The sequence below is a fragment of the Chrysemys picta genome, chromosome 6 (assembly GCF_011386835.1).
Source record: "Chrysemys picta bellii isolate R12L10 chromosome 6, ASM1138683v2, whole genome shotgun sequence".
Classification (NCBI taxonomy): domain Eukaryota; kingdom Metazoa; phylum Chordata; order Testudines; family Emydidae; genus Chrysemys; species Chrysemys picta.
The window spans coordinates 118,361,685-118,377,775 of NC_088796.1; the positions used below are offsets into that span (position 1 = coordinate 118,361,685).

Genomic DNA, 16,091 nt, shown 5'->3' on the forward strand with positions numbered 1-16,091 from the left:
ATGCAAATTAAATTGTTAATGGATTAGCATAAGAGTCTGAATTTACATGCTTAACAACACTTGACAGGAGGTACTTCTAAAAGTGGTCTCCAATGGACTTTAAATAGTAATCATTGTATTGTTTTATGACGTGTAAAGGCAAAAAAAAATCAAGTTGTTCCCCTCCACTCCACACCATTTTTAAACCTTTGAAATATCAAGCATGATCTTCCCTGGTTGTCCTGGCAAGACCTACTACATGTCTCAGACAGAGTTGTATCATAACAGAAGTGTGGATGATGCTAAATCTGTAATAAAGTTCAATTCTCCAAAATACTGGACAGCTATTGGACTTAAATAGCTATTAGCAGATTTTACCAGTTTGACTAGGGTTACCATATTTCAATCAACAAAGAGGACACAGGGTGCCAGCCTAGCCCCTCCCCTCCCACTTCCCGCCCCCCTCAGAATTCCCCTACCCCTTACCTGTCCCCGACTGCCCTCTCCTGAGACCCCCCCCACCCTAACTGCCCCCAGGACCCCACCCCCTAAGTCTCCCTGTCCCCTGACTGCCCCAATCGCTCTCTACACCCCCTTCTCCTGACATCCCCCCCAACCCGACCAATCTAACCCCCCGTTCCTTGTCCCTTGCCTGCCCCAACAGCTCTCTACACCCCCTTCTCCTGACAGCCCCCCCACAACCTCCAACCAATCCTTGTCTCTTGCTTGCCCCCCCTACCAGGCCGAGGGAGAGCTGCGGGCTCCACATGGAGCCAAACACTGGCGTTGCTCTGCAGGGAAGAGGGAGCGGGGGAGGGGGAGGGACTCTGGCTGCTAGAGGCCCCAGTGGCTGCGAGCGGCTTTCAATCAGCCGCGCCGCACTCTGCATGAGGGGAAGGGGGAAATCCCGGACATTTCTATTTTATTAGAAATCCCCCCTGGACGGCCATTTAAAGCTGAAAGAGCCGGACATGTCCGGGGAAACCCGGACGGATGGTAACCCTAAGTTTGACTAAACCCGTTTCCCCTCTCAATTGTTCAAGCTTTCACTCCTGCTCTTGGTCTGTCATTTCATTAGTTTTCTAGCCATCCAAAGCCTCAACTACATGAGGAAATATTAAAGAAAGTCCCTAACATGTGCCACCAGCTGAACAGACCCTGGTATAAGTGGGAGCCATAGCATACACGTGACTAACAATATCTGTTTTGTGCGCTGTATTAAATGGTGGAACCAGCCTGAGCCTTGACTACACTAGGTCTTTCCACCAGTAAGGTGGCCACAGAACCTTCCCAAGCAGACAAGAGATGAATTCCGAATGAAAAGTTCTCCCATGCCTTCTTCATAAGTGAGAAGTAAAGAGGGAAACATTCCTTTTTTTCCCTTCATAGATGACTTGTGAAATAGCTACGTTCGAAAGAGTCAGACAAGAGCTAAAGAGAATATTTTATTTATAAACGTTAATTTGGTTTTAGAATTTGAAACGAATTGGCGTTATAATATAATTATTTTTTTTATTTACATAAGGCATCAAATTGCCCCTTTTAAACAAAAGGATTAGTTCCCCTTATACCAACACTACGGTGCAAGTAACATGTCACATTTAGTAGAATACTGCTACACTTGTTCCAAACAAGTATCTACAGTTCAGTGTACAAAGATTAAAACCCAAACCTAAGATTCTAGCAAAATCTGCTTAATGTATCATTCTGCAGAACAAAGACAAAAATTAAGGCCTGTTTGTGTCACATTGCTGAACAATCATGCACCATTTGTTACCAGAATGAATGAAGACTATGCTTCCAACTGGACAGGGCATGGGAAAAGGCATATATAAGCCCATTATGATTAGTCTGCATCAAATATACTATTTGGCAAGATCACTCAGATTTTGGAAGCTTTTGGGTGGGGATAGAGAGGAAAAATAGATGAAGAGCCATAAAATTGCCCTGCATATAGAATTTTACATGAGCGTTTACACATCCCTAACAACCAAATGTACAAACCTTGTGGTTTTAAAGAGGGGACAAAACAAAAATACAGCTAGGAGACTTCATCAAGAAATTTCTGGAAGGGTGTAAGGTATAGTTGGGCTGGTATTTGTTCTTACAGATTTCATGTGAAACACTTTTTAAACGAACTCCAGCTCCACAAGCAAGTAGAATATAAACAATGAACTAAGTCTCTGTTTAACAGATTCACTTTTATTTATAAAAATGGTAAACTTGTACTTATTTTCTGCCTGATGAAATTATTCCTGAGTTTTAGATCACTGCCGAGGCACAGCAGATAAAACTCTGAAAATTTAGTTACGAAATTTTTTTGCAAGTCAGGTTTATCAGTACTGCACATTGTTCAGCAGCCTTCAGTCATCGATAAACGTTAATCTTCCAGGTCCTTCATTCCTCATCCACCGCCTATATCTCTTCCATCGAGGGTCCATGGCCATCTTCTTCTTTAGCTCTTCCTCTTGTTCTTGCTTGTAGACCTGGATAGGAGAAAGAAAAAGTCACTTTATTTAAAGTCCAAGAAAAAGTCAGCCCTCAAGGCAAGCCTCATACTAGAGGCAAGAGCTATTCCAGCTATTACAATGAATCAAACTGCAGACATTTTTTTTTAAAACCACACACTCCAGGTTGCTATACAGAGTCAGGTCAGTCTCAGATTGCTGGTGGAATGCCGCATTTGGCCCATAGCTCCATTAACTTCAGTTGAGTTACTTTGGATTTAGGGTCTATGGTGGTGTAAGAGCAGAATTTGGCTTTATCTCGAATGTATTAAGCCATTAAAAGAATGCATTGTAAAACACACAGGAACGTTAGCTAAAAGCCGCATGCTTGTGCAGGAGACAATACTAGTCATAGCAACCAAGATAGGCAATACTCAGGACACTGAATATTTCCTATATAGTAAAGGGTTTGCTCAATGTAGTAGCTAGATCCACTGGTTTAACTGTTTCCTACAGTTGTTTTCATACTTGTGTCCCTCTGTATTCAAGACTAATTAGACAAATTTTGGAATGTGGTTAAATCTGATTTTTTTTTTTTTTTTTTTTTAAATCTGGAATAAATGCTTTTATCACCACATTTGATGCATTAGGATTAGAATTATAACGGGATATTTTAATTGCCAGGAAATTCTAAGCAAATGCTGATAGCTACTTTTTAGGGGGTGCGGGGCACCAGTTCAACACTCTACTCTTTAAAATGCAACATCCTCATGGGATACAACAGTACTAAACACACAGGTTTCAAAGGATCAGTAAATCTTGGGTCTAGACTGCAAATTTTCCCTCCATTCTGTTATGAAAAAGCCACCATGCCATGTGGAAGTCACCTGTACAGTTAAACTTCCCCAGTATCAAGACTGCACAAACTTTTTCTAGCCTGTTTATCGCTGTTTGGCTCCGCTGTTACTGTGATTCTTTCAGTTCCTAGTATTTTTTCCACCTGCTCCTGAACTAGCTAACCTCTTTCTAGTAATACAGTCAATAGGGTTGATCTCCAACAGTGGATAATGGCATGGTGTCTCAATGGTAACTGAAGTTTTTCTGCACAAGAGATTTGAAGAACTCTACACACCAGACTGGCTAACTGTAAATACTATGTGGCACAGTATTACAAAATACGAAGTACTGCTCTCAATAGTCATAAAATTACCACAGCAACAACAATAAGGCAGAAAACATTTAAATATAGATTTTCTGTGCTAAAGAACTATAAGGGCTCCTAATGTGTTCTCACTTACAAATACCTTGGTACAAGGATAGTCCTCCACTTGTGTCTTGTACAACAACAAGCAGAGTCAATACTTAAATCAAAGTAATAGGCTCTGGAACATCCCCAGGACCAGGGCACAGAGCCTGTGTATTGTGTGGAGTCTCTGATCTGGAACAATGGAGCACTATACTTGAATAAAACAGCCACTGCCCAGCAAGAAGTATGTCAGACCCTGGATCACTGAAAGTCAGAAGAACTACTGAAGGGTAAAGAGGGCAGAGTCAGGAACTAGCTGAATTGGTAGAGTGATAAAAAACAACAACCACCACCAATCTCAAATGGTTTGGATAAACAGTTACTTTGGAGCAGGTGTTCTCAAACTGGGGGCTGGGACCCCTCAGGGGGTCACGAGGTTATTACATGGGGAGTTGCAAGCTGTCAGCCTCCACCCCACACCCCATTTTGCCCCCAGCATTTATAATGGTGGTGTTAAAAAGGTGTTTTTAATTTATAAGGGTGATATTCTAGCACATTAATAGATGAGCAAAGACTGTCTTTCATCAGAAAACCTGAATCTCATTGCCAAAAATCTCCAGCTTAATGACGGATATCTAGAATGAATCATAGTCTTACATGCAGTACAACCACAATAGATACCCTGGGAGAACACCAGTTTTTAAGCTGGGTAAATTGGGCATTTAACGTTCATTTTCACAACATGCCGCAACTACTCACCTCATAGTTCTCTCTTATCCATAGTTGCCGTTCCAGAAAAGTCTTTCTCTGATTATCTTCCAGAGTGTCAAACTGAGACTGTGACATTTTCATGTATCTGCGTATGATATACAGCTTCTCTTCCTCACCATATTCTCGCCCTTTAATATTAAAACAATAAATCCACCAACAATACCAAGCTATATACTTGCATAAGTAAAAAGGAGCTAAGAGGATTTGGAATAGAAGGATATCATATATTTTAGGCTTCTGATAGCCGCCTTTTATATCTATTTTATTTTTGATAATGTCTTTGATTATTTCTTCCTCTTCCTCACGGATTTCTTCCTTAGACCGTCTGTTTTTGCCTTTTTCTTTAGCCCTATTCAGTAGGCCCTGTTGCTTGGCAATCTCAGACGCTTGTATACGATATTTTGGCACTGTAGCTAGGTAGTTGATGGCCTCGTTGTAGCTACTCCACCAGCTGAAGAACTAGAATATAAAATAGTAATAGCTTGTTAGTTCCAGCAGTAGCTTTAACAAAGAAAACAGAAGAAAAACCATAAGAAAATCCACTACCTCTGGTACATAATAATCATATTTAGTAAAAGAGGTAGTATCCCCATTTTATAGATGCAGAGGGATGAACTGACTTGCCCAAGATCTTACAGCAAGTCAGTAGGAACGCCAGTGTAAAAATATCCCTGCCCTGAAAGGGTCTTCTGTGGGGAATGAAGACACTTAAGTGTGATTTTCCTGCTAAGCTGAAGGACCAGGTCCCCTGGGCTTAACACCAGCTGCAGACTCAAATCTTTTTGTGGGCCAGCTACTGGATGGGGAACAAATGCCACAATGCGTTAGCATTGTTAAACCCAGGATTAGAACTCTGTACTTCTTGGACTCCAACCCTGTGCTCATTCTGCTAAAGAAAACATATTTCACAAGCTAGACTGTACAAGGAAAAGAAGAATCTGATAACATTTAATTTCATTCTTTTTAATGACAGGTAGAACTAGTTCACAACAGTTGTAAGATAGTGAAGGATTAATTTTCATAATAACCATGTATTAGATCAGATAGAAGTTATTTTCATACTGAAGGATTATCCTGTGGATTACATTAGCAACTTTTCCTGCTGATTTTCTCTCTCAGTGACAGGTTTTTAACCCCACATTATTAATGAAACCCAGTACACTAGCAACTGCTATGTTTATTCTCACACAGATACAAAGAAATTACAGAACAATGGGGGGAAGCTTGCAGGGCATATTCTAGAAAATTTACCAGAAACATCATGTCTTGCTACAGAATACGACAATAGTTAAGAAAATGCTTCTCTTCCATACTAAAACACTGTGGCTCAGCTGTTTATACATTTGTTTGATGAATATGCAGAATTTCTTTACTCATTGCATACTGCTACAAGCATAATGATGGCATAATAAGGGACATATTTTGAGTTTGCTGCTTGACAGAAATTCTATACTTGTCCAGTACAGTGGAACCCTATTATGGCGATATCATTTCTCCCACATACAAACATCACTATCAGCAAAAGTTTGATACAAATGGAATTATGGTTTGCAAACTTCAATGCATTAAATAATTTGGGACCTTAATTCTAATTCTCCAGTTCAGTATCAGAGGATTTACCCACCGTAGCGAGCCCATATTATGGTATTACAGGACTATGAGTCACTGTTTAGATTGGCACACAATACATCTTAGCTTAAAATGTCACGTTAAACTGTTTCACTGTTTTCTACTGGACAAAAATGTTCTTAAAGATTTTTAATTATCTTGGATTTGCAACTAAAGCAGTAGTACAGTACATCATAAGTGGCACTATCCATTTAAAATAGTTAATTAAACAGTTTATGTAAGGGCAATCTTATTAGTTTGACAGGATTTGCTTTACAAGACTCAATCCCCCTCCATCTCTTGCTTCATTCTTGAGTTAGGAGGGGACAACAGACAAAACAAGGATAGAAAGATGAGAAAAAACAGCCTTCTCTCTGCCTAATTCACCCAAATAGTTACCAAAGTCCTACCGGGGCAACACTTCCTTAGTGAAAGATGTGAAGTGCAACTTATGAAAAGATCAACTCTTGCATTAAGACAATAGCTATAGCAGAGGCAGCAGAGAGCAAAAGAAAGCCAAACAGATTTAGATGTGAGGTTATGTTGCCTTTGCAATCATCAAAACCTCAGTAACTGACTAATGGTAAAGGAATCTAGACTTCAGTTTTTAGTTTTTGCCTGAAATTTTCTAAACTGGAAAATAGTAATCTCCCCATTTATACCCAAGGAAAAGAAGGAGGAGAGACGGGTGCTATTTCACCATCAGAACCAAGTGGACTTGAGGAGAAGTAGGATATGTAGCTGTATAAGCCTTTAGGGATCTACCAGTTCAAGTGAACACTGCTTGGAGGGTGAGAACTCTAGAACAGCTACTGATCCGCAGATGGTGCCATAAGCATTAAGGAATCAAAAGCTCTTAGTTGGGTTATTTGGGGGAAAATGCTGAGAGGGGCACCTGGACCATTAGATAGCAAGGTTCAATCATTTCTTCAGCTACAGCATTTTAACTAGCGGACATTTTATCTTTTATAGAAGTCTTGAACAAGTAACTCCAATATATGTAATGTTAAGTGTTAAAGAAAAGAGTTAAGAAATGTATTCTATTTAAACAATTGCTCAAAGATGTATACAGCGTTATTACCTTATCCAAAAGGAAATATTTACAAATTTCTACACAGCAAAATACACGCATTTTAAGAGCAAGACTTCACTGATCAAAACTAATTCTTATTTTAATGGCTACTATGAAATCAGGAGCATGATTGTTTTAAATACATCATCATTTCAAGAAGAATTTCAAAATTAGTTTCTTAAAACACTGATATAAAAATGAGAAATTGGTTCAGTCTATCTCCGACTGTTGAGATGGACTGTTCAGCCTTTAATTTTTTTGAACCATGGAACTAGATTATTTCTCCAGCAGTGCAAGTTTCTTATCCTTTAAATATATAGTACCACAAAACCCCCAAACAGGTTAGTACCACTAACTTCCCAGCCTTGGTCCAGGATATAGATTTATCTGACTGGACAAATATCTGTCTAGTACACCAAGGATAGTAGACAACACTTAAGTAGAAACAGTGGAGCCTTCTAACTGTACAATTAAAGAAAAAAACCTCAGTAACTGACTAATGGAAAAGGAATCTAGATTTCAGATTTTACTATCAGAATAATCATAATAAGCAAATATATTTTACCTGAAACACGGAGATAGCACATACAGTGACTAGAATCACTATCCTGACATCCACTTTAGGTGCCAATCTCCTGCTGTAGTAGTGATAATAATGGCTGTAATACTCTTCAGGATGATCTAACATGTAGTCATAATCTTTACGTGTTTCTTCATCCTGGCAAGAAAACAGTTAAAACAAAATTTTGTAGGTTTGTATCCTTAAGCTTTTAATCAGTGTCACACAGAACATTTCATAAGATGGCTTGGTAATGAAGTGATTTTTAGTTACCAAAATTACTTTAGTGTTACAACATTGTTAGCCACAAAACTGTTGTAAAATCTGTGTTAGCCTGATATGTATATGGAAGATAATTGAATTAAAAAAAAAATCCCTTTTAATATTCAATAAGCAGCTTCTGCTTTCCAGGTATTATGAAAATTCTTCAGATCTTTTCCTGTACTCTGGTAACCTAAACGAGTTTATTCTAAAACACATATGTAGCCCTGACTGAATAATGCATACTTGGCCTTGTCTGAAGAAATTTCATTTTGAAACAGTTAAGCATTTGACAGCCACATACTAAGCACACAGTTGGTATTAATTGGTTCTAATCCATCTCAGAGTCAATGCAAGGTCAGGTTTTTTGTTTTGTTTTGAAACACACACACTCTTAAAATACAGAGTATGCTTTTTAGTTTTTTGGGGACAGTCTAATATTAAATGCACCAAGTGACAGGACTGCTACCATTTCCTTTGGGAGATTTCCACGGCCTAACGGATCTCACTTTCTCAACATTTTCCTGGTATTTAGCCTAAGCATCTCATCTCTTAATTACATTTAATTAGTCTTAGTTTAGGGTTACCATATTTTGAGCCTCCAAAAGGAGGACACTCCACGGGGCCCCGCCCCCGCCCCTTCCCCAAAGTCCCCGCCCCAACTCTGCTCCCTCCCCTGCTTCCCGCGAACATTTGATTCGCAGGAAGCCTGGAGCAGGTAAGGGGAGTGTGGGGGGAGGAGGCGCGGCCCAGTCTGGCCCCCCCGGCGTCTCCAGCCTGGGTCGGCTCGGGCCCTGGGGTGCCGGCCCGGGGCCTGGCCCCCGGCCGAGCACCGCCGGCCCCCCCAGCCCCCGCCACCGCCGGCCCTGCATGTCCCGATTTTCCCGGACATGTCCGGCTTTTGGGGATTTCCCCCCGGATGGGGATTTGGAGCCCAAAAAGCTGGACATGTCCGGGAAAATCCGGACGTACGGTAACCCTATCTTAGTTATACCCTTTGTACCATCCAGCATAATTCTCTTCTTTCTCCCATAAAATATCTGTAGATTACACTCTCCATCCCTTAGCTGGTTTCAGCGGTAGCCGTGTTAGCCTGTATCAGCAAAAAAACCCGAGGGGTCCTTGTGGCATCTCAGACTAACAAATTTATCTGGGCATAAGCTTTCGTGGGCTAGAACCCACTTCATCGGATGTATGAAGTAAAAGATACAGGAGCAGGTATAAATACAGGAAAGGATGGGGGTTACTTTACCAACTGTTAGGTCAGTCTAACACAGACATGGGCAAACTACGGCCCGCGGGACCATCCTGCCTGCCCCTGAGCTCCCAGCCGGGGAGCCTAGTCCCTGGCCCCTCCCCCGCTGTCCCCTCTCCCCCACAGCCACGCTGCCGTGTGGGCCACGCTCTGACCTACTGTTCCCACTGGGCAGCACAGCTGGCTCTGGCTGGGTGTCGTGGCTGTGAGCTCCTGCTGCTGGTAAGGGGGCAGGGAGTGGGGGGGTTGGGTAAAGGAGTGAGGGGGGGGGTTGTGGGGGCAGTCAGGGAGGAGGGGGTGGTTGGATGGGGCGGAGGTTCTGGGGGGGCGGTCAGGGGATGGGGAACAGGGAGGGTTGGGAGTGGGAGTCCTGGGGGGGCCTGTCAGAGGGTGGGGATGTGGATAGGGGTTGGGAGGACTGTCAGGGGACAGGAGGTATTCGATAAGGGGGTGGGATCCTGGGGGCAGTTAGGGGCGGGGGGTCCCAGGAGGGGGTGGTCAGGTGACGAGGAGCAGAGGGCGGTAGGATAGGGGGTGGGAGTCCCGGGGGGGGCTGTCAGGGGGTGGGGTTGTGGATAGAGATCAGGGCAGTCAGGGAGGTTGGATAGTGGACGGGGGTCCCGGGAGGGGGCGGTCAGGGGACAAGGAGCGGGGGCTTTGAATGGGTTGGGAGTTCTGAGGGGGGCAGTCAGGGGGTGGGAACTGGGAGGGGGCGGATAGGGGGCAGGGGCCAGGCTGTTTGGGGAGGCACAGCCTTCCCTATCCAACCCTCCATACAAAAGTTTGCCCACCCCTGGTCTAATGAGATAAAATAATTAACAGCAGGAGGAAAAATAACTTTTGAAGTGGAAAGAAAGTGGCCCATTACAGACAGTTGACAAGAAGGTGTGAGTAACAGTAGGTAGAAATTAGTATTGGGGAAATTAAGTTTAGGTTTTGTAATGACCCAACCACTCCCAGTAGAAACTGACCGGTTTGGCCAATGTACATGGCAGAGGGGCATTGCTGGCACATGATGGCATATATCACATTGGTAGATGTGTAGGTGAACGAGCCCTCTACGCAAAAGAATAAATGGACACAAATCTGACATCAGGAATCATAACATTCAAAAACCAGTAGAACACTTCAATTTCTCTGGTCGCTCAATAACAGACCTCAAAGTGGCAATTCTTCAACAAAAAAACCCCTTCAAAAACAGACTCCAACGTGAAGCTGCAAAACTGGAATTAATTTGAAAACTAGATACCATCAGATTAGGCCTGAATAAAGACTGGGAGTGTTGGGTCACTACAAAACCTACACTTAATTTTCCTAATGCTAGTTTCTCCCTACTGTTGCTCACACCTTCTTGTCAACTGTCTGTAATGGGCCACTCTCTTACCACTTCAAAAGAGATTTTTCCTCCCTTGGTATCCTGGTGTTAATTGTCTTATCTCATTACACTGACCTAACACTTGGTAAAGCAACCCCCATCCTTTCATGTATTTATACCTGCTCCTGTATCTATTACTTCATCCCTTAGCTGTGGCTTAGCCAAGCTACAGCTATCTGGCCATTATAATCTTTCCTCACAGATCCCTTCAGCCATTCTGATCCTGCATCCATTACTTTTCTCACTGTTTTAAAGGAATATGTTTAACTTGAAAAGTCTGGAACATTACTTTTAAAAATTGTTGGGTCGTTTCACATACTATGCTTGTCCTCTACAACACCCGCTGCTAATTCATGAATGATTACATTTTACTTTTTTTTTTTACGCTATCTTCCTCCTCCCTACTGCTGGGTAAGAAAGCCAAACAGGGGGAAACAGTGTTGATTCTGCAGTGTTTCCAAAAGCACAAAGTAAACAAACTGTAAAAGTAGATTTTTCTCTCATCTTTCTTCAAGTTATAAGAATTTCAGACACTACTTGTAACGTTATTAAAAAAATTCAGAACTGTGATTTTTAAGGATACCTGGATGAACATACCAAATGCAATGCTTTAAGCGTCTGGAAGTTGGGTACAGGGGATTAATTAAATTGACTCCAGTGAATGTAGTTTGCTACAATTGGAGATGGGGACTATTTCCAGATAAAATACAAGATGTTTATATATCTTTAGAGTTCTTACACATTTTACTCTAAATTGTTCATATTTTTTCCCTTCAGCAGCAACTTTTTATCTTGCCACCCAGTTAATAGCTTAAAAACTGTAAAGCTAATGATATATAACTCAAATATAGATATAGCAAATGTGTCCACAATATATCTAGGGATTAGTACATTACAGGAGTTATGGGAAGTCTCAACTGAAAGACAATACAGTAGAACCTCAGAGTTATGGACAACTCGGGAATAGAGGTTCTCCATAACTCTGAAACATTCCCAAACTCTGAAGAGGTTACGGACTTCAGCCACACAGGGAGTGGGGCTACAGCTGCAGGGAGGGGGGCATTAGGGGTCCAAGCAGGGGAGGGCTTCTGACCCTTGGGGCTTCAGCCCTGCAGCTCCGCTCCTAACTTCACCAGGAGGTGGAGGGGTAGGTGGCACCAGGGCTGGGGCTATAGCTACAGGGGGAGCACCAGTGCTGAAACCAGCGCTCCCCTCGTAGATACATCCCCAAGCTCCCTGCAGGGCTGAAGCTGGGAGTGAAGCCGAAGATCCAAGCCCCAGCACTCCCCCCCGCAGTCTAAAGCCCCGGTGCTCCAGAGGGTCAGAAGCCCCAAGCACACCCTCCCCCACAGCTGCAGCCCCAACCCCCTGTGTGGCTGAAGCCCTGAGCCCCAGAACTAAAGTCCAGAGGCAGTACAGTATTTGCTGTGTGTTTGGTTTTTTGGTCTGTGCTGCTACCTGATTGATGACTTCTCAGCCCTGACCTGCTGTGACCACAGCTAGGGGACAGTGGCTCATCCCCTCTCCGCTGAAGATGCCAACAAAGATGTGAGCTAGGGCCAATTGCAGAAGTTGGATTTTGATACCTGGCCATTGCCCCAGGACCAGACAGGCCTGCTGATGGGAACAGGATCCCAGTTGTAACCAACCTGGGCCAGACCCCAGCTGTGAGCCGAGTCTCAGAGCCAGCCAGTCATCATCCCCATACTCCTCACTTCGACCCCTGGCATCACCCGGGCCCCTGACCTGGGGTGTGCCCCTCCAGCCTGAGACACACCCCATCTCCTGCAGCCCCCCAGCCTGTGCTACCTCCCTCCTATTGCCCTCCTCTCCTCCAGCCCAGCCCCCTCCCTCCCTCAGTGTGGGGAGCCTCCCAGCACGTGTCACCCCCTTCCCCACCTACCCCCCAGGTCCACCCCTTCCCACAACCCAGCCCTTCTCCAGACCCCCCCCCCAGCCTGCCCCCAGGCCGAAGCCCCCCCGGGGAACCCCTAGTCCCCACGCCTGCTTGCCCGGCCCGCGGTGTCTCTTACCGGAGCGGCTCCGGCCGGGGCAGCGGTCCCGCTCTCTCACCTTGAGGGTCTCGTAGGCGGTGGCGATGAGCAGGAACTTCTCGTGCGCCGTCTGCAGGGTCTCCCCGCCGGGCCCGGCCGGCTCCCCGCGGTGCCGGTCCGGATGGTACTGGCGGGCGAGCTGCCGGTAGGCGCGGGCGATCTCGGCCTTGCCCGCGGCCCGGCTCACGCCCAGCACGTCGTAGCACACCTGCCGCCCGCAGTACAGGCCCTCGATCAGGGCCCGGGCCGGCCGCGGGGCCAGCGCCGCGGCCGCCAGCAGCCACCACAGCAACCGGCCCCGCGCGCCGCCACATAGCGCCGCCGCCATGTCCGCCCGAGCGCCGCGCATGCGCACGCGCTACCCCGGGGCGGGGCCAAGCCAACGAACGTAGCCATGGGGAGGAGCCGCAGGCGGGAGGAGCTAGCGCGGGGGCGGGGCCAGAGGGTAGGGTAAAGGGGCGGGGCTTGATGGAGAGAGGCGGGGCCAGAAGGCGGCCGGGTCCGGAGGTACGGGGAAGGAGGAACAAAGCGAGGATTGTAGGCGGGGCTAGATAGGGGCGGGGCTATCAGAGGGAGGTGGGGCCAGAAGCGAGCGCTGGAAGCAGAACCAAGCGAGGGGGCGGAGCCAGGGGAATCACAACGTGGCTTAGCTGTGTAGCTACACGCCCCGCCTCCCGTCTGACGCCTTCACCTCCGCCATGTGTCCAAGTGGGCGAAATTCCTCCTCCAGCCCCAATGGGAACTGGGAAGCCCGGTTCCATTCAGGGATCGTAAGGGGCTGTCCACAAGAGCACGCAAGGCATTTTTTGGTGCGTTGCAAGATCCAGCCGGCCACCCCTTGTAACACTTCATCACACTGAAAGAAAACACACAAATTAAAGACCCACAGATACTGCGTTGCATAATTTATGGGCAGCCCCAAAGAGAATGTTTGGGGAAATAGGAGACAGCTCCTCACAATGCACTGGTCTGTACAGACACACATTTTTATTACATTGGTTGCTAAAGAATGTTTTTAGCAGAACAGATGCTTCTTAATACCCTTATATTGGATATATATAAGAGACATTAGGTACTTCATAAAGGAAACAGGAGGCGTGTTTACCCTCCTGGACGATTTTATTCAAGTGACAGTGTCTTACAGCTGTTCTCTAGTGAAAGGAAAGTAAATCTCTGACAAATGGATCACCCCTTCACGGGAGTCAGCATAGGAAAAATGTACACCAGCAGCTTCAGAAGCTGTGCCCAAATCCAAACGCATCCACCAAACCTGAATTCTTTCTAGTACATGGTATTTCGCTGGTGAACGGTTCTATCATCCCGGATATATCTGCCCTGCAGCGTTAGCTTGAGTCAGAGCAGCCACACTGCAAAATTACACTCAAGTTGCACAGAGTGAGCTGATCAGCAGCACCAGGTGGCTGCATTTCCACATAATTATTAGCTCAACTATCAGTGGCACTCAAGCTTCCACCCACACCCCCTGATGGGCCTGCTAGCTGGAGTTTAAAGCACCAACTAACTTAAGCTAGAGACTTTTGTGTCAGGGTAAGGGCCACACTCAAATTATACCTCCAGCTAACAGTGAAGGTGAGCCCTAAGACTATGGCTACACTTCCATGGTAAGTCAACCTGAGCTACGCAAATCCAGCTATGTTATTCACGTAGCCGGAGTCGACATAGCTGAGGTCGACTTACCGCCGGGTCCATGCTACGCTGGGTCGACGGGCTCTCCCGTCGACTTACCTTACTCTTCTTGTTTGGGGTAAAGTACTGGGGTTGACTGGAGAGCGATCTAGGGTCAATTTGGCGGGTCTTCACTAGACCTGCTAGGGGGAGGGATAGCTCAGTGGTTTGAGCATTGGCCTGCTAAACCTAAGGTTGTAAGTTCAATCCTTGAGGGGACCACTTAGGGATCTGGGGCAAAATTAGTACTTGGTCCTGCTAGTGAAGGCAGGGGGCTGGACTTGATGACCTTTCAGGGTCCCTTCCAGTTCTGGGAGATAGGATATCTCCATTTTTTTTCTTTCTTTCATTAACCCTGGTGCATCGATCCCCAGAGCACCAACCTGGGGGGTAGTGTAGACATAACCTAAGAGTTAGCAAGATGGTTATTGTGCAAGGTTCTTTCCAAATGCAGAGGAAAACCGTCATGGGTCTAAAGAGCAGACAACCTTAGGCTAGGTCTACACTACAGAGTTTTGTCAACAAAAGGTGTGCCACTTTAATGAAATTGCTTTATTTAAACTGCTGTTGCCTGTCCACACTATGCTCCTTGTGTCAGCAGAGCACATCCACACTAGCAGCTCTGGCATCGGCACAGAGAGCAGTGCATTGTGGTAGCTATCCCACTGTGCAACTGGCCACAGGGTGCTTTGGGAAGGGTCTGCAATGCCTCATGGGGCAGGTACAGCATCATATGATGCAGGTTTCTCAATCCCATCTTCCATGGGCATCCTACTAGATTGCCAGCTGCTTTTCAACTGAAGGGTGGGGGGCAAGAGTGTGTGACAGGGAGTGTGTGTTTGTGTGTGGTGGTGGTGAGACAAAGACTAGTGTGTGTTGGGGGAAGAGTTATTGTATGCGAGAGAGACAGTGTGTGTGTTGGGGAAGAGTGAGTGTGTCAGCAGCATGCTGTCTCTTTAAGTTCAGACAGAGGCCAGAAGCAACCAGTCCTGAGGCAGGGGACCCCCCACCCCCATCAGCCATTGCCTCCCTCCCTGGCTCTCCACAGAACAGCAGTCCTTCCGCCCCCACAGCAGCAGCCTGCCTGCCTGGTGCTGCGCTGCGTTCCTATTGCCCAGGGGGAGCAGGATTTCAGGTTAATGATTTGCTGTTTTGAGACCACATGCTCAGCTGTCAGAATTTCCTAGAGCTTTGAAAGGGGAGGGGCGCATGCTTGCATAGCTGTATGCAGTGCAGCCAAGTTCAAAGCAGTGAGCAGAGCAGTCACGGTGGACATTGTGGGATACTGGGGGAGGCCAGTTATGGCAACATAGCGAAATGGCAGCGTCTACACTGACACTTTGTCGCTTTAACTTTGCCGCAAAAAGCTCTATGCCTCCCGTCAAGGTGGTTTTATTTTGTCGGCAAATCAATAGAGTTTTGGTGACAAAAGTAGCATTATAGTGCGTACACCTCCTCTGTTTTGTCAGCAAAAGTTGCCTTTTGCCAACAAAACACTGTATTGTAGGCCAGGCTTTAGGCTAGCTGTATACTAGAAACACTACAGCAGCACACCTGCGGCTGTGCCACTGTAGTGTAGACACTCACCATAGCAATGGAAGGGTTTCTTCTGTCCCTGTGGTACATCCACCTCCACGAGAGGTGGTACCTAGTTTGATGGAAGAATTCTTCTATTGCCCTAGTGGTATCTCCACTGCACCAGAGTTTAGTTTGACTTAATTACATTATACAGGGCATGACCTTTCTCTGTGTTGAGCGATGTAGTTAAGCTGGCCTCA

The 16,091-nt window shown here is 45.7% G+C and overlaps 1 protein-coding gene across 1 annotated transcript; it reads right to left on the reverse strand.

The window, feature by feature from the left end:
- Positions 1-1,411: 1,411 nt before the first annotated feature.
- DNAJC25 (DnaJ heat shock protein family (Hsp40) member C25) lies at positions 1,412-12,993 on the reverse strand. The gene is made up of 4 exons (XM_005294800.4): positions 12,647-12,993; positions 7,689-7,841; positions 4,432-4,902; positions 1,412-2,465 (listed from the first exon to the last, which is right to left on the reverse strand). Exons 1-4 carry the CDS (start codon positions 12,974-12,976, stop codon positions 2,343-2,345), a joined length of 1,077 nt encoding a protein of 358 aa, XP_005294857.3. The 5' UTR covers positions 12,977-12,993; the 3' UTR covers positions 1,412-2,342.
- Between the last annotated feature and the right edge of the window lie 3,098 nt (positions 12,994-16,091).

Coding starts and splice junctions, on each gene's coding strand:
- DNAJC25 (XM_005294800.4), bottom strand. CDS start 12,976: ATGCGCGGCGCTCGGGCGGACATGGCGGCGGCGCTATGTGGCGGCGCG. Junction 4,903..7,688: donor GTGCTATCTCCGTGTTTCAG/GTAAAATATATT, acceptor TTTATATTCTAG/TTCTTCAGCTGGTGGAGTAG. Junction 2,466..4,431: donor GGATAAGAGAGAACTATGAG/GTGAGTAGTTGC, acceptor TCTCCTATCCAG/GTCTACAAGCAAGAACAAGA.